The sequence below is a fragment of the Lampetra fluviatilis genome, chromosome 22, assembly GCF_964198595.1.
Source record: "Lampetra fluviatilis chromosome 22, kcLamFluv1.1, whole genome shotgun sequence".
NCBI classification, from domain to species: domain Eukaryota; kingdom Metazoa; phylum Chordata; class Hyperoartia; order Petromyzontiformes; family Petromyzontidae; genus Lampetra; species Lampetra fluviatilis.
This window is the reverse complement of record NC_136296.1, coordinates 10,416,867-10,444,083: the sequence shown is the minus strand read 5'-3', so window position 1 is coordinate 10,444,083 and position 27,217 is coordinate 10,416,867. Positions and strand designations below refer to the sequence as shown.

General features: G+C 50.2%; 1 protein-coding gene across 1 annotated transcript in view; it reads right to left on the bottom strand.

The window, feature by feature from the left end:
• The window catches only part of LOC144938519 (uncharacterized), a 97,437-nt gene that overhangs the window by 12,820 nt on the left and 57,400 nt on the right, over window positions 1-27,217 (bottom strand). The window contains exons 9-12 of the mRNA XM_078866410.1: window positions 19,038-19,082; window positions 17,930-17,983; window positions 16,772-16,825; window positions 2,136-2,189 (exon numbers count right to left, since the gene is read on the bottom strand). Coding sequence (XP_078722536.1) covers window positions 2,136-2,189; window positions 16,772-16,825; window positions 17,930-17,983; window positions 19,038-19,082 — 207 coding nt within the window. The remainder of the gene's footprint in view (window positions 1-2,135; window positions 2,190-16,771; window positions 16,826-17,929; window positions 17,984-19,037; window positions 19,083-27,217) is intronic.

Below are 27,217 nucleotides of genomic sequence, written 5' to 3'. Positions count from 1 at the left end.
TACAGCAGGCGACAGGTTTGGGATCGAACCCATGGCCTCCTGTATACCAGGCGAGGTAGTTAACATCTCGTCACCATAGCACCCTCTCAGCTGCCACGTGAAACTCCCTCTCAGCCGGCACGTGATATGGATTGCAGTTGTTTTAACGGAACTGCCATTCATTCGAATGGAAATGCGGTCGATAACACTGGTCAACACACTTTTTCTGGCATAAGGTATTCCTAGGTATTCCAAGGTTATTTTGGGGTGCTGATTCCAAATCGGGCATCAGTTTTTGTCTATCACATCAGGTTTTTGAGATATCAAATATTGCATTTTCAATAAAAACTGCAGAAGAAAAATATAAATAAATGTGGATATCTACATAAAATGATATTATAAACACACTATCCTAAAAATACAGCACCATATTTTAACACTAAAGCAGTCACTGACTCGCAACAACTTGCAATTATAAGTGACAGAGTTAATTTCGGGTAAAATCAATGAAAATGGGGTATGCCGATAGCATAAAATGAGATGTGATAGAGCAAATCTGAGATCAGATTTGGAATCAGCACCCTGAAATTAGTCTAAAACAGCTGCAAAGGTCCAGGCCAGAAAAAACATGTTTTATTTTTTGTTGACCAGTGTAATGATTCTCGAACTATCCAATCTCAACATATGACTTGTTCAACGGATCTGGCTGGATACACAACAAAACAGATCAGGCGGACAACACGTCAGCAAGAACGTATCCGTCTCCACACGTAAAGCAAAAAAAAATAGTATTATTGTACAACCCATCGGCCCCCACGGCCTTCTGGGAGCGAGACCGTCACCAGTGCCGAATCGGTACGACACTCACAGCAGACTGGGACACACAACTGTGGACCGGTTTCGACACAGAGTGTCTCGTCAGCAGAATCGGGCTTGTTTGAATCGAAGCTGGCGAAACGCCAGACGTTGAAGGCAAGGGGCTGTCTCTGCAAGATGTGTGTGCTCGTTAAACAGCGTTTTTTTTTTGAGATTGTAATTATTTAAAGGAACTCTCACACACGGCCAAGGTGTATGGTGACAAGGTAAGAACGATTACATTTTGTGAGTTGTCAATTGCTTTAAAAGGCAACGTAAGGAGTAAATGAATTCGTCCATCGATCAGAAATGTTCACTCGCGGAATTTAATTGAGTAATGATCGCTCTCTAGAGTGAACCAAGAGCTCATTCGGACCAACGGCAACCAGGGAACCTTTTCCGCTTGCTTCATCAGGAGCGCATCTCTGAGTCTCAAGGCTCCTCATCAGGAGGCGATGACATTCTCTAGCGCAGTGGTTCTCAATCGGGGGATACGCAGACCCCTGAGGGTACGTGGCATTGTCCAAGGTGGGTACGTTAGGCGATTTATAAACGCGTGAAATCATATCGTACGTGAGGGTCAAGGGTGAATAGTCACGGATAAATCTGCCAATATAAAATTAACTAGGATAACATTTTAATCCATATGGTAACCTATAACGACATTCAAGACCTTTCTAAACTCATTGAATGTCAACAACGCGGTTTCCAAGAGTAACCAGCCAGCTCGAACAAAGTAGGTCACGCGTGAAGAGCGTCCGTTGATTTTGTGTTTTTCTTCGCTTGCAGTTACGCGCTAGTTAGGACACCACACAAAATGGACAATTGTTCACGCTCGTTATTCGTACATTTATTTCTCAGAACAATGTCGGGTCACGCAAGGGAGGGTTACTGGGTGGAAACAAAATTCAACGAGGGGGATCACAGTAGCCAAAAAAAATAGAAGTTTGAGAACCACCGCTCTCTATATATATATTTCCACCGAGTAATTTGGAGGTCCATTTTTCAACGTTTTGCCGGTAATTTTGACCCGCGGCGCTGGCAAACGAGCGACCCCACTCCTGCGAACGACGTCGCAGGGAATCGTCAACGTCCCCCCCCCCCCCCCACAAAGCGTACGGTGCACAGCACGTTGGTTTTCTTCCTCCAGTTCACGCGGGGTACTAACCGGCAGGGTTAGCCGATCTCGGGTGGAACTGCGCACCGCTGCAACAGGCGGAGAAGGCCGCCGCACCCCGCAAAACAACCGCGGGGCGGGCTGGTTAACACCGGGCGGCATGAGTAACGGAGAAAGAACTCACCACGCTTCCCGGCAAGCCTGATGAACCGGGCGATCCCACCTCTCCTTTCTCTCCCTGACGGATGTGAGAAGAGACAGGTGTCAGGCGGTGATGTCCAAAGTCATACAAATAATGATAACGATGATAATAATGAGTCGGTGCGTTTGGTCTTCTGGCTATCCCGACAGCGCAGGGCTATCACGAAGGCGCTATGCTTCACCGGCCGATGTATTTTAGTTCGCCAGTAGGGAGCGATGTTCTTACTATTATGTCAAATCCCAATTGAGTAACAAAGTTGGTAAATTTGGACCACGACTGAAGCTCACGATGGACCCACTGATCTCGAGTTCTTAACATCCACCGTGAAGCAGACAGAACTCTTTTTCCCGGTCTATACACCCGCAGCGATAACCAGAGCGGCCAGCCGGAATCGAACCGCGAACCTCTGCGCCAAGCGGTGAATGTGCTCCCGCTGTACCATTCCGTCGACTCCCCAGTGGGCGATGTCTATTTAAAAAAAATTCTATTCTATTTTTTTTATTTTGGTGCCGCGGTGGGGAGATGTTGACTACCTCGCCTGGTATACAGGAGGTCATGGGTTCGATCCCGACCCTGACGCCTGTATATTTCCCGCTGGCGTGTTCTCCCCGTGATCGCGTGGATCTTTCTCCTGGTCCTCCGGTTTTCCCCTCTACATTTAGAATCAAAGATGCTTTTAAAGTATTTGTCTGCAATACATTTCCACGTGATAAGCCCACTTCAATGGGATATCTTTTGTGGCCAGGTCGAGGTAGTTGACATCTCGCCAGCGATGGTGAGGAGGGGAGTGGGGGGGGGGGTTTGTTTACTGGGCCTAATTTCATCCGGGGCTGAGCGCCGGAAAATATTTTCCACCGACTGAGGTGCACTTTGCTCCCACACCTACGTTCCCCCGTTTTGCCAACTCGTACTCAACCGGCGTGGTGAAGTATGGTCAAATAAACCCCCACAACCCACACGGCATGGGGAGGCTTTCATCCAGCAGTGGATTGACAACAAAGAGATGTATGTTAACACCATGAGCGCAATTACTATATTTTAATTAATAATATATTATGATGCCTACATGGCATGATGGTAACAATCCAGAAACATCCCTACATTCGTGTATGTTGAACTTCTTTCGCACTCTACGTAGCCAACCGTGCTAACCAGAGGTGCGGGCAAAGGACAGTATACTAAGTACAAGATGCAGTTATAATGAAATGAGTTCGTCAATCTAGATTATTTAAAAGTGCATAACTCCAGTGGCTTCCTAATATCGAAACGGAAGAGCGTTCCAGACGGCCGCAGAAGCACACCTGCGACTCGGTGACCGTCTTTGTTCGATGGCCAGCCAGCGCATGCCATCGCCGTGCACATGTTTAATGTTTAATGTTTAAATTCCGCGTCACCCTTAGCCAACAGCCCTGGCGAAGGATAGGTGCACTGCAAGGCATCGATGTGCCTTCTTAACCACCCCAAAGGCAAGCATTTCACTTCCTCGCTCATTCGAAACACATTTCTGCCGGATTGATCCAGTCTAGCGCTCAAGGCTCACTCGCGGCGACAGCCCAGCGTCACGGGGGGTGGAGGCGGGGGAGGGGAAGAAATGACTTTCAAATTAGTCATTACGGGATAATTTTCAAATTTGGCAAATTTAAAACCAAGCAATCATTGTCCAATTGGCCACACTTTAGCATCAGATGTTGCCCGCATGGTGAATTATCCTCGGCGCTGCGTGCGTCAAGGCCATGCTGCGTGAGCGGTAATTTGTAGGGGGAAAAAAATTGTCGGGTAAAAACTACCGACATTTTTTTTCACAACCACTTTGTAAGTATGCACGTTGAACTGCGGGTCGGTTCTAAAGAAAAAAAAATAAGTTTTCAATCTAAGATGATTTAAAAGTGCATCGCAGCAGTGGCTTCCTAACATCGGAAGGCAGAGCGTTCCAGACGGCCGCGGCGACCGTCTTTGGCTCAGCCACTGCTGCTGCGAGGATGGCCGAAGTCACGTGATGGTTTACGGTCCTCGCGCGGGGGGAGGGGTTGACCTCCATGGCGCAACGCTCAGCACACTTTTCCACGGTCTTCATCCAGCAAGTGGATTGACCACGGCAGGTGGTGGTGTGCATAGCGGCATTCGTTGTCTTGCGGTCGCTCGTAGTTGAATACGACGGCAGACGTTCGTTTCCGAGCCGTCCGAGGCATCGTTACAAATGAATGCTCGCGAGTCATTATCAACGGACCATGATCAATCCGCTGCTGGATGGAGGCCTCCTGAACGTTCTCCGTGAGATGGGGAGGGATTTGTGTGACCAACACTTAACCGCGCTGCTCAGTGTGGCTTGGTTAAGACACCTACCAGACTATGATGTAGGGAACCCCCCCCCCCCCCCACACTAATTGGGCAGGCTGTCATCCAGCAGTGGATTGACCACGGCTAGTGATGATACGCGATTGCGCACATTCGTAATTGCCTATGAGAATGTATTTTCGCGCGCTATGAAGAAGGACCATTGCCCGAAACGTTGCCTACTGTATACTTTTTTGCTTTTAAGGCCGCACGGTGTTCCTGACGAACGAGCTGATTTCATCTGCAAAATTGTGCTTGTGCAGTGCTGTCAATGCAGCGGTGGCAGCAGCGTCGTTAAAACGATTCGTTTAATTACAGGGAAAGTACATCCAGTTAGGCTGGAGGGCTTCAACGAAAAACTGTGTTGATCGCAAGTGAAATTACGACATTTCCACTTTGCGATGGACACCCCATGGGGTCTGCACACACCTGATCCACACGCACAGCGATCGCGGGCGCCGCTCGGAATCCCACGAACCTGTGACGTTTTGACACGGGGCCACCAAGAGGCACGTGCGGACCAGATGCGACGACACGACATAGGAGCAGCCCAGAGAAATGTACGCGTCTCCAATTCCGTGTGCCCCGAGTTTTCTCTTTTTAAATACTCAAATGTGGAAATCGCGATGCGGCGACGGCACGAGCCAAGCAGAGCGGAGCGGCGAATCGAACCCCCGTCAGCCGCGCGACGTTTTGGGCACCCCCCCTCTGCGTGGACGCCGCAAGAACCGTGGGGGTGGTGGTGGCTGCGGTGGCCTCGCTCGCGGGAAGCGGGGCGACATCTGTTCGTAATGCCAAGTCTCCACCACGGCCTTTGAAACTCAGAGCGAAATCCGCGGATGTCTCATTTCGTTTGCCAAAAACCACATCCAAACGCACATCGGCGTCAGGGCCCCCATCCTCCCCGCGCTCCATCAAACCCAGCGCCATCCAACGGGGAAGTAGCGACGAGGGGTGAGTCCGGCCCACGCGTGTCTTACTGGCATGCTCCTGCTTTACCGTCACCACCACCATCATCACCGAAACCACGGTCACCACCACCGTCACCACTACCACCGTCACCACCATCGCCACCACCATCGTCACCACCATCGCCACCACCGTCACCACCACCACCGTCACCACCACCACCACCGCCATCACCGCCGCTGTCTCCGCCGCCACCACCGCAGCACGCCGATGTTGTCCCGTTCAATGAGCCTCACCGCTCGAATGGGTAATGGGGCAGCGCTTAACCGTGCCGAAGGCCCGCTTGCGATATCAGTCAGCAAGTCGGTCAGTGGAGGAAATTCCACATTCCCGTGACAATGGGAGTGATGGTGACAACGGTCGTTGCGCGTGTCAAAAAAGGGAGACTTTTCACGAACGTCGACCAATGGAGGGAAAGCCCCCCCCAGCCTGCCCCCCATCTCCCCCCCAGCCTGCCCCCCCTCTCCCCCCCAGCCTGCCCCCCCTCTCCCCCCCAGCCTGCCCCCCCTCTCCCCCCCAGCCCCCTTCCAGATTCCGGCGCCCACGTCGCGTGTTTCCAATGCAAGGGCTGTTGAGTGATTGATGAGTCGTCCCCATGCAATCCGCGTTACCCGTTATTGAATACAGTCGGCCGTGGGATTCTCCGTGAGATCCCCGGGGGGGGGGGGGGGGGGGGCTCACAGTCTCTGGGCTTGCCGCGCGTTAGACTGAGGCGCTCCCTTTCTGCACCCCCCCCCCCCCCCCCAAATTCTGCACAGCGAAGCGTTTATCTCAAAGGATGAGAGGTTCGCCCTCCATGCCCCCCCCCCCCCATCGGGGAAGTTTTGAGATGACGCCCAGTGGTTATTATTTGGCACGCAGGCGATGCACCCGTTTCCTATTTCGCGAAGATCGCTTTAACGATAAAACATCCAGTAATGTTATTTCCAAAATTCGCTGCCACCTTCTTCCGGCGCGAGGTAAACATCCAGCCCACGTTTAACAAAGGCGACGCGTGCACGCGCCTGTGTTGAACTTCTTTCGCACCGTGCGTAGCCAACCGTGCTGATTGGACGATAACCAATATCTCATATTCGTAGGTTGTTTTCGGTAAAGTCACGTAGGTAAAAAAATGTAAGTAATAAAAGTAAAATAAAAATAAAATAAAAAATCACGACGTTTCAGAGGCAACACAAGCTTCCGTCTTCAGGTGGAACCGCCACAGCACGCTTGCTGTATCACTTGTAGATGAATTACTTGATACAGCTATCGTGCTGTGACGGTTCCACCTGAAGACGGAAGCTTGTGTTGCCTCCGAAACGTCGTGATTTTTTTTATTATTTTTATTTTACTTTTATAAATTTTAATTTTTTACCTACGTGACTTTACCGAAAAAACCTAAGAATATGAATCCTTGCAGTCACGAAAGCTTCAAATCTAGAACCAATTTCTCCCCCCATCCGCCTATTTAACAGCCCACCGTTGGATGAAGACATTCCCCAATGCAGTGTTGGTCACCGAGGTGCTGTGACCATAATTCACCACGCCGGTCAAACGTGCGGGTTCGATTCCTGGCCACGGCATCCCGTGAGCGGTGAGTGATATACCCGAATGGGCGCCTGGGCTAACCCCTTCATCAACCCGTAGGGACCGGAATGGTGAAGTATGGCCCAGCAGCACCCATGACCAGAGCAGCAGTAGCTTGGAAAAGGTCGGAAATTTTGTGCTTAATCTGAAACGTTGTATGTAATTGGTTCATGTGACCTCTTCAGCCACCAGAGGCCGCTACATTCACCACGATGTAAAACAAAACGAAAAAGCGCGTGTTTCTTCAAGCTAATCGTGACCGCGAATCACAACGGCTCGTTGAATTTCCGATGCGCGTGAATCGATGCACCACAGACGTGGGTCACGAGCCACAACGCAAGCGCGTCTCATCTCTCCGGGGTCGACGCGATAACCGGTTCGCATGTGGGGATGTCGAGAGTGGCGCAGAGGTCAGGGCCGCTGGGCTGGCACGGCCGAGCGAATCCAGGCCTGCATATTTTAGCTGCTGGTCCTCAAGCGCAACCGGCCTTCACCAATGATTGCACACACAAAAATAAAGTGGTACCGGAGTTTATTCGGCTACGATTTCACCTCTGTGGCAGGGTGGGTGGGGAAGTGCTGCTCCCTGCTGTGTGGGCCAGGTCACTTGGAGAGGCCTTAGAAGTAGTTCTGCAACATTTGCTTCTGCGAGAGTTGCCGATGGATTCTTCGTCTGAAGGGGCGTCGATGCCGATGAGCTTTCTCGGGATAGAATTGCGGTAAAATAATATTTGTGTTTCAAGACAGTCGCTGTCCGACGTCTTTGACCCCCCCCCCCCCCCTTTTCCACCCCCGTCATAGGAATGTGCAATTTCCACAACTGGCTCAGGGCAGTAAAACGGGAGGCGATCACCGCACCAAACTCACGAGGCGAATGGGGAGACACGTTTCAGAACAACGACAACCACCACAACAACCGTTCTCTCGACAGCTCTACACGACGTATTAAAATGTTTTTTTAATTAGGTTTTTACCCTTTAAACTGGTACAAAACTGACACCTTTATACAAGGCATCATGTTTGCAATAACCACAACACAAGCAGTCAAATGCAAACAAAAAGAAACAACTCTGATAATGGTAATGATATGCACTGTCCTTGAAGTTGATTGCTCCACACACGAGACAGCTTTTCATCTGGTCCAACACCAATGGAGACTAGGTGTGGACCAATCAACTTCAAGGACAATGCATATCATTTCCATTATCAGAGTTGTTTCTTTTTGTTTGCATTTTGACTGCTTGTGTTGTGGTTATTTCAAACATGATGCCTTGTATAAAGGTATCAGTGTTGTACCAGTTTAAAGGGTAAAAACCTAATACTATATTTTGCCACTGGTAAAGGAGATGTCTCATAATGTTTTTTTTTTGTTCAAACGGAATCGGTTTCTCCGTCGCTGGGGCGGAAGGGGCGAGTCGTTGGTCAGCCGACCGAGACAAAGGGAGGGAAGGCATCCAAGAGACTTTGTCTTGGACGACGGCCGGCGGGGAAATAATTAATTGGAAGTTTTTGTTGGAGGCGCTCGCGCGGAGAGACACCGACGTTGCAGGAATCCAGATCCCAATCGGTTCCCCGATTTTGATGGATTTCTGGAGCGCGCGCGATGAGCCACGTGGGCTGAACGTTGCACGCCTGTTATTCCGCATTTGTACTTCTCAAACGTGATTTCTTTCTCTCTCTCTCTCTCTCCCCCCCACCGTAACACAACTCGCTTGATATAAACATCTGAGTAAGAAGAGATTTGAAAGAAAAAAAACAGACAAGTGGAACCAAAAATAAAAAAAAACTCCCACGCGGCTCGACACGATTCGCGTGCAATGTTTCCGTAAGTATCGCGCTGTTTACATTCACGCTACAATCCATGCTACGACTACATCTTTCAATGCTACGGCTTTTTTGAGGGGGGTGGGGGTAGAGAGGGAGGGGGTGGTGGGCAGTGCCGGATAAAGCGAGTGCGGGGCCTGTAGCATATCTTATAAAGGGTCCCTAAATTTTAAATAACACAAATATTAAAACACAATTTTTTTACTTGCATAGTAACGTAATTGTATCTTTTCATTTGCTATTAGCCAGATAATACGACAAATCGCTAACCTTAAACTACCAGTCGTTCATAAAAATTTAAGGCAGTATAGTACTATAGTAATAGAGCAAGTGCAGAATCATTTAACCGGAATTGAAAGTTTGAAAGCATTTAGCAAGTGCGGGGCCCGTAGCATACGTAGCTACTTTTGCTACTAGGATAATCCGGCACTGGTGGTGGGTGGGTGGGGTGGTGGGGGTGGGTGGAAGGGGTGGTGGGGGTTGGTGGAAGGGCGTGGTGGGGGTGGGTGGAAGAGGGTAGTGGAAGGGGGTGGTGGGGGTGGGTGGAAGGGTGTGGTGGGGGTGGGTAGAAGGGCGTGGTGGGGGTGGGTGGAAGGGCGTGGTGGGGGTGGGTGGAAGGAGGTGGTGGGGGTGGGTGGAAGGGGGTGGTGGGGGTGGGTGGAAGGAGGTAGTGGGGGTAGTGGAAGAAGGTAGTGGGGGTGGGTGGAGGGGGTGGTGGGGGTGGGTGGAAGGAGGTGGTGGGGGTGGGTGGAGGGGGTGGTGGGGGTGGGTGGAAGGAGGTGGTGGGGGTGGGTGGAAGGGGGTAGTGGAAGAAGGTAGTGGGGGTGGGTGGAAGGGGGTGGTGGGGGTGGGTGGAAGGAGGTAGTGGGGGTGGGTGGAGGGGGTGGTGGGGGTGGGTGGAAGGGGGTGGTGGGGGTGGGTGGAAGGAGGTGGTGGGGGTGGGTGGAAGGGGGTAGTGGAAGAGGGCAGTGGGGGTGGGTGGAAGGGGGTGGTGGGGGTGGGTGGAAGGAGGTAGTGGGTGGAAGGGGGTAGTGGGGGTGGGTAGAAGGGCGTGGTGGGGGTGGGTGGAAGGGCGTGGTGGGGGTGGGTGGAAGGGCGTGGTGGGGGTGGGTGGAAGGAGGTGGTTGCCACAGCGGTGGTGTCATGGTTAGCAGCACAACGGCCTTAAGCAATCCCAGGAGGTCGCCAGTTCGATTCCGTCTGCTGCACCTTTGCCTTACAAGCGCACGGATGCCTGCGCGTTTACGCCGCTCTCTGACGATCTCGACGCCGCATCTTCGTGCCTCTGTTTCTCGCTGCGTTTCCCGGAGTCCATGAATTAATGAGTCCACGAAGACAGACCGGATATTGCGCTCGTCGGCTCCACTTTAGGTGGCATCTCGTGTAGTTGTTTCAATCCATTCCGCTGTGGCCCGACCCTGACGATGCCTGGTATGCAGGAGGTCGTCGGTTCGATCCCGACCCTGACGCCTGCTGCTGTATATTTGGAGTTTGCGTCTCTCAGAGCTCCACGTAATGGTCTCGTTTGATTTTTTCCTCCGGATCCTCCGGGGTTTTCCCTCCACAATTAGAATCAGCATGCGTTTAGATTACTTAGATACTATTGCTGCCATAAATTTGCACATGATAAGCCACTTCGTTGAGCTATCATTTGTGGCAAGGTCGTTTCCGAACAATAATGTAATAGCTCATTGGTCTTTACCTGGTAAGATAAAAAAATGCTGTATTTGTATATATTTCTAAGTGATTTGGTTACCTTCCCTATGCATTGCACTCCTATCGTGTTTTCGTATTGTTTATTGTTGTAATGTTCTGACCTCGTGCCCCTACTGGACATCTGTGAAAAGAAGTTGTCCGGCTCGTTGGGTTCTGCCAGTATAAATAAAAATTCTCATGATTCTGATTTGGTCAATAGCGGTGAATTACGTACTAACTATATCACATGACTGGGTTTCTAAATAATTCACGCTTGTCAGCCGTATAATTAAATCGGGCCCACGAAGGCCTTGCCACCTTATGTGTACGGTAATCAATTTCTGCTGTGACCCACAGACTAAACGGGCTGTCACGAGGTTTTTTAAACCAAGCTGTCAAGCCAGCCCATCAACGGAGGCTCAGTATTTGATTGGGGAGTTGACTGCACGACGCAGTGTGCTCCCAAAAACACGAAGACGCACGCGTAAACGGATGAACGTGTTAATCTTGCGACGCTTACGGGCACATGTTCGTATTCTAACTCACAGAAACTATTGATCAGTTAAAAAAAATACTTTAAAAAAACTTAGCATATCTGGCCAATGGCATCGCTAACATGTGCAGGGAGTTTTATTGTGAGTGGCTTTAGGGAGCAGCTGCAGCTACAGCAGTGATAGCGACAGCATCGTCGTCATCAACATCATCAGCAGCGACATTAGCAAAAGCAGCAGCAGCAGTAGTGGTAGGAGCACCATTATCATTAGTAGCATCGTTAGCAAAAGCTGCAGCAGCAGTAGCGGCAGCAGCATCATAAGCATCAGCTGGATCATCAACAGCATTAGCAAAAGCAGCGGCATCATCAGCGGCATTATCATCATCATTAACAGAAATAGCTAAATGCAGCATCATCAGCAGCATTAGCAAAAGAAGCAGCAGCAGCAGTGGCAGCATCATCAGAAAAAGCAGCAGCAGCAGCAGCCGCAAGCCACCGTACGACCAACGATCCCTCCCATCGCCAAAATGCCGGCACCGTTAGCCGAGTCGGAATTTAAGGTATCACGCAGCAACCGGCTGTCGATTTTACCGGCTCGCGCGGCAGAAAGAGACGACAGAACAACATAAAGAACCCCCCACCCCAACCAACCCACACACACATACACACACACACGCGCGCGCATGCGAGTCTCTCTCCAATGACATCATGCGGGTTTCCAAGAATGAAACCGCGGGCCGATTGCCGCCAATTTGGCGTGCTCGTAGCAATCGGTGCTGGGAGGCGAGGTCCCCCTGAAGCTCACGGCTCTCTCTCTGCCAGAGGAGCGGCCGACCGGAAAAGGGCCACGTCTCCACGTCTCTTTTCCATCGCGGCTCACAGGGCCAAACAAAAAAAAATTAACCCGTAAAAACAAAGTTTTTCACTATAGATCCTTTATATGCGTGGCGGCTAGAGTCCTCTCGTCCTCTGGCTTGAGATGGCTGCCACCTATGGGTCAGATGATTGCCTGCCACCATTAAGCAATTGGTAATTAAATATACATTTTTTTCCCCTAAAAAGTGTAAAGTTTTGGAAAAACATTTTCACGAAAATAAATTGTCACGCACAACGAGTCTGTGTGCAAAATGTCAGCTCGATTGGATCACGGGAAGTGGGTTAAAAAACGACCGAAAGATTTGCACGGTCGTAAGCGCGCAAGCAAGCAAGTGAACTTAATATAAAGGATTTAAAAGAATGAATCTGCGTCGGGTGGGTTTGCATTGACGTGGGTGGCGAGCCGCTGTTCATGTTAAAAAAAACAAAACAATTGTTACCAGGTAAGGGCCCACCGAGCTATTAGCTACTTATTTTTTTTTCACCCGAAGCGAACCGGGCTAGCGCGAATGGTAGGTCAACGAAGCGGCTTCATCGTCGCGTGGAAATTTGTAGCAGCCAAATGCTCGAGGAGACGGGTGACGTCGATTCTAAACGGCGGAGGGAAAAACCGGAGGACCCGGAGGAAAAATGTCCTCGCGACCACGGGGAAAGAGAGAGAGAGAGAGACACGCATACTCCAAACACACAACAGGCGTCAGGGATAGAACCCACGACCTCCTGCACACCAGGCGAGGGAGTTAACCTCTCGCCACCGTGGCGCCCCAAAAAGGGCGGTGAATTGGTTCAGGCTACGAGTTCAAATCCCAGCTGTGGAAGGACTCGGCCCACTTTGAGTAGCTTGCGGTGTCATTTTCTCAGCATTGGGGTGTCTGACCCAAGTTAATTTCACGACGCGCAGGTGATTGTATTTCTTTTGTTTGTTTTCTTTGAGCTGTGATAAGTAGCCCGACTGCCGAACTGGGGATAGAAAGCACAGCAAACGCCACGCAGATTGGAATCGAACCCGGGGCCCCCTTCGCGCTGCGAGGCGTCACCGCAACCGCCACCGCCCTTCCTCGCTGCTCCGCTGCCAAGCGCTACGCTACACGGCGCGGCGATGTGTTCCGGAGCTGTCGGAGGCAGGGGAGGGCTTGGGCGATGCGGCGTCACGTAAAAACTATGCCCTGGTTTCTGGCCTCTGCAATGACTCGTGGCAACGACTTGGCAACGACTTGCGGCACCAGCTCGCGGCAACGATTCATGGCACCAGGTCGCGGCACACACACTCCCCCCCACCCACCACTGCCAGCCGAGCTGCCCCAAGAAGGTGAGCAGTCCCACAAGCACAGCCACAGTAGTGCTTGTTTCAAGGTCTCCCTTCGACAAAAGATGCGCTTAGTCTAACTGGCCTCTCTTCATCATCATCATCAGCAGCAGCAGCTGTAGCAGCTATGGCGTTATCAACTGTCTGATGAAGATGCTATCTGCATGCCTCACAGTCCCGCATGGAATGAGACTCTACTTGGAGGAAAAGGAAAAACATCTTCTAATCAAGTGACTCTGTCCGCTCTTCGCTATCGCAGTGGCACGACGCCGCGTGTTGTTTTTCTTTCCTTTTTTTAAAATCCTTTATATTAAGTTCGCGTGCTTGCTTAGGACCGTGCACATCTTTCGGTCGTTTTTTAACCCACTTCCCGTGATCCAATCGAGCTGACATTTTCCACACAGACTCGTTGTGCGTGACAATTAATGTTCGTGAAAAAAAAATTACAAAATTTTACACTTTTTAGGACAAAAATATTATATTTAATTACCAATTGCTTAATGGTGCAATGCAATCATCTGACCCATAGGTGGCAGCCATCTCAAGCCAGAGGACGAGATGACTCTAGCCGCCACGCATATAAAGGATTTATTGTGAAAAATTTGTTTTTACGGGTTAATTTTTTTCTCTTTTGCTGCCGGCGACACGATAGCACGGAAACCGAGGCCGGACTGCAGAATAACAAAACAAAATAACATTAAAAGCCAGCGGGACGACGCGAACGCATTAACGGCAACAACGTGGGGCCGTTGGCAGTGTCAGCCACGTGTGACAACGAACAGAGCTTGACAGATAGAAAAACAGACATACACAATGGCACGGAACCACCGTGTCGAGATCTGATATTTTTTTGCCCTCGTTTTGTGTTGTTGTTGTAGTGGCTGAGAGCTGACACGAGCCATTGCCCCGAACAAGGCCGTGGATTCTATTCAAAGCGTACGCGTGCTAGTTGGCGTACGCACGTGTACGTGCGTTTGCCTACCCGCCTGCTTACACGTGCCTTTATTTACAGCAGACTTACAAAGCCACGAGGCCACGTGTCACCGCCCTGCCTGGTGCAGAGAATTAACACCCTAATACTGTTAGGAACCTCTTGGTTGCACCAGCCCACAGAGGATTATTGTGTCCGTCGTGCAGGGAGGGGCTGGATGGGGAGGGGCTGGGTGGGGAGGGGAGGGTGGGGAGGGGAGGGTGGGGCTGGGTGCGGGGTGGGAGGGGTGGGGCTGGGTGGGGAGGGGCTGGTCACCCCGTGGTGCCCTTATAAAACTCAACGCTTAACCTACTCACGCCGGCTTGTGCCCGCCCTCACAGTCGGGCATATTTGCGGAATACACCACGCCGCCGTTGACCCTGGCCATTGACCGAGCAACCCAACGTTCCTACCAGCTCCCACTGCAGAAATGTGTTTGGGTTCGTCCAAGTGGCTATCAGCCTAAGCGATTTGTAGTTCAAACGAAGCATTGAGGCGGTGGCTCATCTCCTGTTAACAGCCCCGAGACAGTGGTGGAAATTTCACATTCCTATGGCCTGGACAAGATTATCCAGAGGAGAACCACTGTTGACTTCCCCCAAAGAGTGGTACGTGATTTATCGACCCCCCCCCCCCCCCCAATAAGGATGACGAGCTGAGTCAACTCCTCCCCCCCCCCCCCACGACGACGATTTGAATTCGCAAACTTTCCGATCGCGAGACTGCAACTTGTCCGGGGTATTGGTACCGCGAAAAAAGTTGGCGTCTGTGTTCGGGGGGCAGGAAATGATTCGTAGCGAGATCTGCCAGCCGCGTGTTGAACTTAATCACAGCGGCGTTAGCTGCACGGTTCCGACAACAGACCCAGTGGTGGCTGAGAAATAGGTGCGGGTTTAGTCTGCAGTGGAAACGGAGGCAGCCCCTACAAAGACATCCCAACACTGAACACACACACAACACGTCTTTCCATTTAAGTGAAGCTTTCCTGCATATATATCTAAAAGGACATCGTTGTTATTGTGGAGGTTATTATTGAGATTGGTTATTATATTCCGGCACACGGCTTAAACCGTGGATCAAGTGGCCAAAATCGTGATCGCACTCTTAGGGGTTTTCGGTAAAGTCACGTAGGTAAAAAATAATAATAATAAAAATAATAAAATAACATAAAATTTTTATAAATGAAAATAACAAAATTAATTTAGTTATTTGCATTTATTATTATTATTTTATCTACGTGACTTTACCGAAAAAACCTAAGAGAATGAATCCTTGCAGTCACGAAAGCTTCAAATCTTGATTCGTGATCGTGATTTCCAGGCTGAACTATAATGGCCAGCCGTGTAAGTGTGACCTACACGGCTGGCCATTAGCCACCCCCCCGGCCCCTCCACCCAGCAGATGGGTGGGGGGAGGGCGCTGTGGGGGGGGGGGGGCGCTGTGGGGGGGGGGGCATACAAATGCCCAGAGAGGGCGGCACGACATGGTCGGCGTTAATCAAGCTCGAAGCGGACGTCAAGACGCTCAGCAGAATGAGCGACGATGCAATCTGCTTTTGTGTATCGTACATTCTGCCCCAGCCTTGTACATTGTCAACATTTTTTTACTCGAATATAAAAATTTAGAGCCCCCTCCCCCGCCCCCCATGCGACCGACTTACCTACCAAATTATGGAACATTTGTCCGTAAACTGGAATTGAATTTACGAGCCAAGAATTTTGCATCACATCACATTGCAACGCATTCCACCTTAAGATTTATGTTTGTACGCTCATTTATGGAAGCCTTTCAACATCTGCCAACCTCCCGAAGCGTTTTTAACCCCCCCTCCCACTATTGTAAACTGATCTATAAAATCTAAAGATGAAAAGAGGTGCCTGTGATGAAACCGGCTTTTCAAGTGTAGCAAGTTAATGGTCACTAAGGTCTGCAGCCACCAATGCCTTCACATTAAAATTGGATTTTCACTTCAATTTGGAAAACACATGCCAGCTCCGAGAATTATAAACATCCCTTCGATGGTAAAGTCACGTAGAAGGGAAATAATAAAAAAATAATACAAATAAAACATAAGAATAATTTTTATTATTTTATTATTTCCCTTCTACGTGACTTTACCGAAAGAACCAAGAAGATGAATCCCTGCAGTCACGAAAGCTTTAAATCGAAATCCCTTCGATGGTCTCACACGACTCTGCGTGGATCATGGGGGCCACTTGAAGGGATCTCAGAAGCAGTTCCGCGGTGTCTGCTTCAGCGGGCTGCTGTTCTCGGACGCGGTCGACCGCCACTGCTGTGTGAGACCTCTGAACGGTTGGTCTCACTACGAGACGCCCTGCCAATCTAAGCCACTCCGTTTGTGTGCCTTTTTTTTGTAACCGTGCAAAGTGCCATGAGCTAAAGTGCTCTCTCTCTCTCTCTCTGTCTATATATTTTCAACAAAATAATATTCCACAATATTGAAACTCTTTCGCACCGTACTTAGCCAAGCCGTGCCAATTGGAGGCGCGATGAATGGACATACAGTACAATTAAAACCAAAAAATGTCCCACCTGGCAAATTGTAACAATGTACGTTCGCTCACCTTCATGCCCTTGGGGCCTCTTGGACCGTGATGTCCTGGCAGGCCATCGATCCCCTGGGGCAAAAAAATAGAGAGGACGCTCCAGCACCCTGTGCAGTGGACACTCCGCATCACTGACAACGCACTTCTCATCATCAGGTTCACTCCTGCGCACATTCCGAGATCCCGGACCCAAGGGGCCTGAACCCAGGTAAAGGGGGCTATAATTTGAAAGTCATATTGGAAATGCAATCGGCTCATTTTTTAGGTGTGAAAACCACACCTGATGATGATGATTGCTTGTGTTGCAATCGAAACGTCGTGAGAATATTTTATGGTTGAATTGTTATTATTTTATTATTTCCCTTCTACGTGACTTTACCGAAAGAACCAAGAATAGAACTCTTATCTAGTACAACATTAAAGGTGCGGTTTGTTGCTGACTGCTTGGAGTTTGGAGTTTTTTAGGCCCGTGCACAGCAGCTGTGATTAATAGTTGTAAAAAAAATTCGCGTATTAATTTATCAAAAATAACTTTAGTACGTGCTGCTGTGTAGCGTTATGAGCTAAATATTCATTCGGCGATTAAACTGTGTTGATGGCAAGGCCATCTTGGATGCATTCCATTCCTTGGAACGCATTGGCTGTAGCACAAGGGGCATATTCTCTCGGGGAGCCTTCATCCAGCTGCGGATTGAACATGGCTGATGATGATGACGACGACAGTGATGATGATGATGATGATGATAACACATCCATTGAGCCAAGATCCCTCTGATCCTCTGAGTACTGGTCTTTTAGTTGTCCAAAAGACCAGGATCCAAACCCAAGGGAGAAGCATCTTCTAGTGTTGACAGTCCTCGCCTGAGGGCTTCAGAATCATTAAGCACTTTTAAAATAAAAACTTACTTTTTTAAACTTGCTTTCAATTCGGATTTTCATAATGTGTTATTTTGATCATGTCTTTGCTGGAAATTTGTTACAACGTGATTTTATTTTGCCCTACAATTTCACTTTCATTGTTAATGCCTGTAAAGCACCACGCATTGCATTTTTTGCACGAATAGTGCTCTAAAAATGAAGTTTGATTGATTTATTGAAGCGCTGTGCAGTGCATGGTTAAAGCGGGAGCTGGAGGAGACCTCTGTGCAAACCGCCGGCTGAACAGGGGTCACGTACCATCACACCTGGGGGCCCCCTCTCTCCTGGTGGGCCAGCAGAGCCAAACTCTCCCTGTCAGGTGCATCCAGCACAGACAGACACACACACACAGACAAATATCCCCTTTATAGCCTTAACAGACTGTAGGGGCAAGTGCTGTTAGTGAGCACCTATGAAGGCCAGCACGACACACAAGGGGGTGGGTGGCCAACGCCACGCCCGGCCGCCTTTGTCTCCCTAGCGGCGATGTTTACACATCGCACTAGGTACTAATTTTAGGCTGAGTCGACCTAGGGGAGGCCCGGCACAGTTTCAGATAATCGTCACTGGTGTTGGCCGTGAGCGGGAATCGAACTCGGGTCGCCGGGTTCATAGCGCAGCGCGCTAACCGCTACACTACCGCTCCCCACTAACACACACACACACACGTTGCCATTTGGCTCTCATCGGTCCAAACAGCATATTTTGAGAGCGCCGCGGCAATTCGACAATGTTTTATTTTTTTTCCGAAATAACGCGAGATCGCATTTGCCGTGACGAATGCACCGATGAGAATGTGGCCAAAGAAGTGCTTCGAAAGAAAGAAACACGAAGACTCGTGCTGGAAAAAAATGCAGATCATTATTCGGTGACGCTGACGCTGCTGATGCTGCTGCTGCGTTGGCAGCCGATCACAAGCACAATTAACACCATGATGGGCGTGCTACTAAGAAGGGCCATTTGGCCCGGGACATCGTATTATACATTTATACACAATTTATTTTCAAGCCACACAGGTGAATTGTGTAATTGGCAAGGTAATGCCATCTGTCGGCATACAACTCAACATTTTTTCCCCCGAATCTTTCGTTCCTAGAAAAAAAAATCCGCCTTCATGAATAAATTCCGGCGCTCACGACCTCGGGAGGGACGGGACTCGAAGGGCGATTCCAGATGGGGTGCGGCCGCGTCGAGAATTCCCCTCGTGGGGAAACGCGCCATCGGTTCACAGGCAGCCAGCGCCGCCGCCGTTCCTCCCTGGACGCTGTCGACGCGTGTGGCTCGTGTTCCTCGCACATCTTTGCACCGGCGGCAATAAGCAAAAGCGCGTCCCTGAGAGGTGCGGTGCGTGTGTAGGTAGACTCACGTTCTGGCCCGGAGGCCCATTGCTGCCCGGAATCCCTGGCATGCCCTGGGGAACAAAGACAAAGATTATGCATGTAGCCTCAACAGAATGTTGGGGCGAGTGCCTTTAGCGAGTAGCATCACCAATGGCATACGAAGGGGTGGGTTGCCAGCACCACGCCCGACCGACTCCCCAGTGGCGATGTTTGCACAACCCATCAAGTACTCATTTGAGGCTGAACCGACCTAGAGGAGGCTCAGGACCAGTTCAGATAATCGTAACTGATGATGGCCGTGAGCGTGAATCGATCCCGTGTTGACGGGTTCAGAGCATAGCGCGCTAACTGCTGCACTACTGCCCTGGGGAGCACACACACATATAACATACAACACATAACACACACACACAACATACACACAACACATACGCACAGGTCAGTCGCCACTACCGCCCCTCAAGCAATTGCCCCGACAATGGCTTATCGGTAACGCCCGGGGCTGGCAAAATGCTCACGATTCATTTTCTTAAAATAATAATTCAATTCTCACGTGCGAGTCAAAGTGTTTTTTATTTTGTCCGGCACGAATGAGCATTGCTCATCTACTGCCCGCAGCCTCTGATGCCAGCGGTGGAAATTCCACTTATCCTCATGGCGGGGCCGAGTCTATCCGCAGGATGGCCACTGTTGACTTTTCCACCAAGGGGGCGACTCCTGTTTGATCGACTCCACGGCAGGGATGACGACGGGCTGAGTGAACCCTCAATGGGGCCGTCGAACGCGCCGCAGATCACACTTTTGCCCTCTCATGGAATCTACAATTACTTAATAAAAAAAACTGTTTCTTTATTTATCATTTATTGTATCTAACACTTTCCTTTTCCCATGCTACTCGTTGCGCACACGGTAGCACTTTATTTTTGTGCGCGGTTCAAATTTACCTTTTTCTCGGGCGGTGCCTTCGCCGTTGAGGTTCGCGGCCGGTTTCTATTTTTAATTCCCCTTGCTCTATTGCACCAATTACCGTTCCCGTGCCGCCGTTGTGTGCAACGATGCCTTCTTTATTGAGGGCGACGTTGGCAAATGAAATAGAGACTGAGTGATTGATTGAGATCTCTGAAGCGAGACGAAGTTTAGCCTGCGAAGTGCTGCGACCGATGGGGTGCCGTGGTGGCGAGATGTTAACTACCTCGCCTGGTAAGCAGGAGGTCGTGCGTTTGGTCCCGACCTTGACGCCTCTATATTTTGAGTTGGCATTGTTCTCTCCTTGGTTGCGTGGACTTTTCTCCGGAGTCCCCCAGTTTTTGCCTCCACGTTTAGAAACGTGTGCGTTTGGAGCAGATGGTTGCTATCAATGTTAACGTGGTCAGCCGCTTCGTTGAGCTATCATTTGTGGTCAGGTCTCTTCTGAAAAAGTGCAAACATAGTTCAGTGGGCCTTAACTGGTAAAACAAAAAAATTGTTCATATTTTAAAAAGTTTATAGACTCATGGCAGGCTCGTGCCGGGCGAACCGCGGTCGAAAAACATTCGAGCGAAGCGCGAAAACAAGCCGCCAATAAAAGGGTGGCAACACGATTGAACAACTGGAGTCATCGCATCGCGAAATATTCCGCCGTGTTGTTCCGTCGCGACGACGTGATTTGCAGCGACGCCTCGGCAAACAGTTCCTGCCGTGGCGCGGGGCCGACAAGGCCCCCAGCGGCCTCTCGTTGCCGAGAATCGCGCGGTCCCCAGTTGCCCCGTTCGAATACGCCGCCGCGGCTTTACCGGCTTACGCCGCGCGAGTGTTTGCCTGAGCATGACAAGCAATAAATAACGATAAACCCAGGGGCGCGTTTTGTTCCCGCAAACCGGCTGTCCCGGATGCGTTCTTCGAAACGCGAACCAAACGATCGTCGTTGCGCTCGTTCGTCCCGCGGGGTGGTCGACGCGGGTTCGCGGCCGTAAGGGATCGAGAGGGAGCCCGTCCGTCGGGTACAACTCACAGAGGTTAAAAGGGGGCGGCAGTTTACATCCCTCGCTGGAGGTCACCGCTGGCAGAAGGGCTTCCAGGAAAGGTGGGAGCTTAGCAGGGCGCTCGCAGTGGGTCGTTTGGCCTACTCTTCCACGCGCACACGCTGGCCGGACGTCTTGCAAGAGGTGCGAGTACCCGCATCTTAACCGTCATACATTTCTGGCAAGCCTGGAGACCACGGCTAACAGCAGTGGCACGCGATACTTTTCAGCCGGTCCCGGATACCATATCTTACCCACAATGCTCGCTCCGACCAGTGCGGCGAAGAACGACGTTCGAAACAACCCCCCATGGGGGCCTTCGTCCAGCAGTGGATTGACAAAGGGTGCTGTACATCTACTCAAATCACGTTAACCAACTTTTTGGATGCCAGCCACTGTTGGCTATGCAAGTCCGTATGCGACTGCTGATGCTGTGTCGCTTGCCCCCTCACCCACCACACTCGGGAGAAAACGCGCGGCAAGGACGAGAAGGGTGGCAGAGAGGGGTGGGATACGCCGTGGCGTGGTGGGGTATGACTCTATCCCCGTACAAGATGGACACGTGATGGCGATTAGTCCACTTGCTGCACTGCCGCCCCCTGGCGAGCCAGGGTATGGCTCCTCCTGGATGCACACGGGAAGGGAGTTTGACGGCATCTGTGTGGGCGCAGTGATCCATCAACCCTCGCTGCTGCCTCTATAAGTGGCAGCAGCGTAGCCACAACCGACCAATCGATCTGTGATTTCACTTGTTCTTTGGTGAATTGACAGATGTGGGAAATGTTGCCAAATTGTACTCATGTCTGTTGTACGTATGGAGCGGTCGCGTCGCGGTTGGAGAGCTGCACTAAAAATCCGGCCACCCGAGTTCGATTCCCACTCATGGCCAACGCCAGTGACGATTATCTGAACCGGTCCTGGGCATCCCCTAGGTCGACTCAGCTTCAAATGACTACCCGGGTGCGGTGTGTGTAAACATCGCCACGAGGGAGATAAAGGCGGCCTGGTGTGGTTCTGGCCACCCACCCCCTCGTGTGCTGTGCCAGCCTTGATAGGTGCTAGTCGCTAAAAGCACTTGCCCCAACAGTCTGTTAAGGCTGCACAGGGGATCTTTGTCTTTATACTCTTAGGTTTTTTCGGTAAAGTCACGTAGGTAAAAAAAATAAAATTAAAATTAATACTGTATTGATACAGTAAATCTGGCTGTGACGGTCCCACCTGATGACAGAGACTTGTGTTGCCTCCGAAACGTCGTGATTTATTATTTTATTTCTATTATTACTTTTTTTATTATTATTATTTTTTACCTACGTGACTTTACCGAAAAAAACCTAAGAGTATGAATCCTTGCAGTCACGAAAGCTTCAAATCTAGAATCGATGTCTTTGTATGTTGAACTTTTTTTGTACCGTATTTAGCCAACCATGCTACTTGGAGAGCTGTAAAAAAATGCCTCACCCCCCCAAAATGTGTTTTGCTGTCTCCTGCGCAGTTATCGGTGACGAGGCTGGGACCGCGGTTAACTAACTCGGTGTGTCATCACGGGCCGGCCGAACCTGAGATCCAGATGCGGGATCTCAGCTGGAGCCAGCTCAGAGACGCCTGGATCCCCTTGAGCCACCGGCGGTCACCCCGACCGCTTCTACTTTTGAAGTCTGAACCCCACGTTCCTGGCAGGAGCACCATACCTCCCTGCTCAGGTGTGATATACAGCCTGGCCTTGACAAAGATAACATCAACGTTCTATCCATAACAAAGTTTTTTTTTGGCGCGTGCGTGTTTTTAGGTTAGATCGTGGGAATATAAATGCCTCGTTAAACCCGCCGCCACCCAACACGGCCAATTTGTCAGGTTTGTCACGTTTGTCACGTACGCAAAAACGTGCCAAATGAGCTACTACTTAAGCACACCGGTTGTGTGTTGGAGAGTAAATCGCGCAACATTTACACCTCGAGTAAGGACGTTCTCCCGAACGTACAACGCGTAGTCACGGTCGGTCGCAAGGTGACGAAACGCACTTGGCAAATGACACTCGTAAAGTTGAAGATGGTGCCAGGGTTTCCCGCTGGAGAACATTGGTTTGGTGGCGTCGCTATCGAATGTAGAGGCGGTGGTGCAATTGCACCAGGCCCGATGGGCCAGAGAGGCCCTGGTGTCAGGTCACAAAGAGGGGTGAGGGGGGTAACTGGGCAGGGCCCTCCACCAATTCATTCCTTGCACCAGGGCCCATGCCAACCACGCTCCTATGCCACTGAGAATGCCCAGAGGCTGATTTAACAGTTCGTGGCCCGTTTGTTATACGTACGGTGTCGAAAGAAGTTCAGCGTACGTACGTACGTACGCTATTTTATTGCACACCATTAATGTGTTCTCTTAGCCGTGGAGCGAGGAGATGGAGCGATGAAATCGGCTCATGCGAAGGCCCCGGGTGGATTGTTACATGGCAGAGAGATGGCGACGGTGTAGGGAGGCATTAATCCAGCAGTGGATTGACCATGGCTGGTGACGATGAAGCTACGGAAATCAGCCGCTTGGCTTTCAACCCATTTTTTGCAAGCATCGTGTAGAGCACTTAACTCACAAACGGAAGGTCGTTTTTGGTCAATTGTGGCCAGCGTTCAACTCATCATCACTACGGATGGACTGATAAACACTTTGATGATCGTTTAGAGGGAATGCCTTCACCATGGGAGTGTAAAATTTCCACCACTAACCTGGGGCCACCACAGAATAAACGTTTCGTCTCAAGGGTATAATGAAGTTAGGGTATATATGAATGTTGGTGATATTAATACAAGTGTACAGCCCTTTACCAATCCACTGCTGGATGAAATTGAACAGTGCTGCAAGTTATGATGGCTCTGTTTAAGCGACGTGTTGGCATCTTTCAGATCAATCTTACATATCAAGTAAATGTTGCCGAGTTGCAACCCCCCCCGAAAAAATAAGTTTTGATTGATCTTAAACGTGTGAAGTGGCTCCAATTCCCTGACGTCACATTCGTCGTAGTAGGTTTTCACCCTTTAAACTGGTACAAATCTGACACCTTTATACAAGGCATCATGTTTGCAATAACCAAAACACAAGTAGTCAAAATGCAAACAATAAGAAACAACTCTGATAATGATAATAATATGCACTGTCCTTGAAGTTGATTGGTCCGCACCCGAGACAGCTTTCCTTAGAGCCTAGTCTCCATTGGTGTTGGACCAGATGACGCCAAAAGGCGTACAACTCAAAAACAGTGCACTATCAGAGTATTGAGAGCTCGGGGTAAGCATTTACACTATGAGACCTCCTTTACCAGTGGCAAAATATAGTAGTAGGTTTTTACCCTTTTAAACTGGTACAAAACTGACACCTATATACAAGGCATCATGTTTGCAATAACCACAACACAAGTAGTCAAAATGCAAACAAAAAGAAACAACTCTGATGCCTTGTATAAAGGTGTCAGTTTTGTACCAGTTTAAAGGGTAAAAACCTACTACTATATTTTGCCACTGGTAAAGGAGGTCTCATAGTGTCACATTCGTCGTTTGTTTTACTGACTGAAGTTCACGCAAACAATTCCAATTCAAGGTTTGATAATTTAGAAATATAACTTCCCCTCATCAATCTCGTCCATCAACCATGCCAGTTGTAGCAATGTGATCAAACTGCCGTCTGCAAAATACTAAATTCAAATTGGACATTTGGAAATGTGCCGTGAGAAAAACGAAATGATGACATCCGAACCTCATCCCACGTACGTGTGATATGCACCGCCCACACCCACCCCCCCCACGCTCTCCTTAGGTACGGAGAAACCTAAACCCTGCCAGTTGTCCAGGAAATACGCGCACCGTGCGTACGACACGCGGACCGTGTCCGCCCTAGCGGGGCGGGGGGGCGTGGGGGTGAGCCGGATAATTTCCCACAGGCCTCCCCAATGGCCACGGCACCACCGTCATTTGTCCAGGAGGATTGCAGTCGAGGAGTAATTAACTTTTCCCTTTCGCCTGCTGCGATCATTAACCTCCATTAACTTTAATTCCACTCTCGACTTCTTTTTCGGTCAGGGCAGAACTTGCGTCAAAGAGTTTTGTGGGCTTTTTAGAAAGAAAGAAAGAAATAAATGAAAAAAAATCATCGTCATCCTCACAGCCACACGCCAAGTAATTATACGACGGAGAGTTCTGGCAGAGCCAGCGAGAGAACGAGCGAGCGAGAGCAAGGGCCGTCTGCGGTGGTTTAAGCTGCGGGAGTTTGCGTGCAGATGAACAGACCTCCTGCTATACGGCGGTGGTGCCGTGCTCGTAACGTTATAATTAATTCAAATTTTTAAAAAATACGATATTTATATTTGGGTTGGTGGCGGTTGTGGTGGCGGCGGTGGTGCATGCTTATAACATTATTTTTAATTATAATTTTTAAAAAATACGATACTTATATTTGGGTTGGTGGCGGTTGTGGTGGCGGCGGTGGTGCATGCTTATAACATTATTTTTAATTATAATAAAAAAATACGATATTTATATTCGGGTTGGTGGCGGTTGTGGTGGCAGCGGTGGTGCATGCTTGTAACATTGTTCTTAACCGTAATTTAATGTAGTCATACAAATTACAATGGATATCTATTTTGGTTGTTTTTTTCACAGTTAATCAACATACATGATACATCGTGCATGCACATCATGCACGCACACCACGTATGTGCACTATGTGTGTGCATTGTGCCGTTTTTGGGTGCAAAAATCGCAATACCTGTGGAATATATTTAAATAATTTTGATTCCGTTGTTTGTACTTTAGTGCTAGACAGAGGCGATGAGGGCAAGCGACGTAAGTGAGCGCCTATCAAGGCGACAATTCACACGTGATGAAGTGGTGTGGCCAGCACAGCGCCCAAGAGGCTCCTTTGATGCTTACCGACTGCGTTAGGTCCTCATTTAAGGCTGAGTTAACCCTCGGGGAGGCCCACACCTGGTTCAGATACTGCACTGCTAATGACTGATTTTTTTTGTTGTTTAGCCGTGGCCGGGAATCTAACTCAGCTCTCTGGGTTCCGTGGTGCGGTGTGCTAACCGTGGTGGATGCGACCCACTCCATTTTTTAGTCAGCAACAGCGAGGGACATTGCCAGGCGAATGCTTCCCCACATTGCTCACGAGGGGTTATGTGACTATACTTCACCATGCAGTGAGTGTGCGTTGAAAGGGGGGTGGGGCAGTGGGGGAGAGGGAATCTAACTCAGGTGGCCGGTTGTGTGGTGCAGCCTGCGAGGCACACCGCTGCACCACAACTACGCACACACGCGCGCGCGCGCGTGCACGGACTAACAGTACATCCAATGCCACCAAACAGAAAACACGTGTTTCAAATTCATGCGGTGGCCACGACCCACAGAGCTAAATGAGACTCCGGCTGTGATCACCATCGGCAGAGTGAAAAGCGGTGGAAAACGTGCAGCGGCGCGGAGAATAGTTGGAGGCAGGAAAAAACCATGTGGGGGGTGAGGGGTATGGGGTCCGGGACCGCCTCCCCCCGCCAAAGCGCGGGGCCCAGGGCAGTCTGCCCGATTCGCCCATAACCCTAACGAACGGCTCTGGGTGAAGGCGGTAGGCCTGCGATTGCCCGTTCGCGGCCACTGCTGACAGAAGGGGCTCCAACTAAAGGCAGCGCCTCTAACGAGGACTCACGCTTCACCCCACACACTTCACGCCACCTTATGCCGATCGAATGACCGTGGCCCGACATCATGCCCTTGTACATATGCTGTTGGGTGGACGGAGGCGGGAGCGGGGTTGGAGATTCTCGCACCGTCGCTTCAGCTGCAGCGCCGGGAGGTTGGATTGAACCGGCGACACCGAGCGCTGAGAATCGAACGCGCAAGCGAAGGTGTTTGCGGGTAGCGACGGCACGAGAAGAGGTCACGGGCGAGCGTCAGGGTGACGCGGGAGCAACCATTGTTGGCACGTGCCGCGAAGGGCATTTTGACACCGCTTTCTCCGGGACAATTACCACCCTCTGAGAAAGCACAGAGAACCCCTCTAAAATTACCCGGCGGAGCGTCGGCGCGGAGATTATTACCCGTGACAAATTACCGCTTCGTCAAAAAATAGAAGAAGAAGAGAGAAACGCATTCCGCTCACGAAGCGTCAATATCGGTGTGTAAATTACGCAAACATCTTCTAGATTCAAGAGCCGAATGGCTCACAGGGCTATA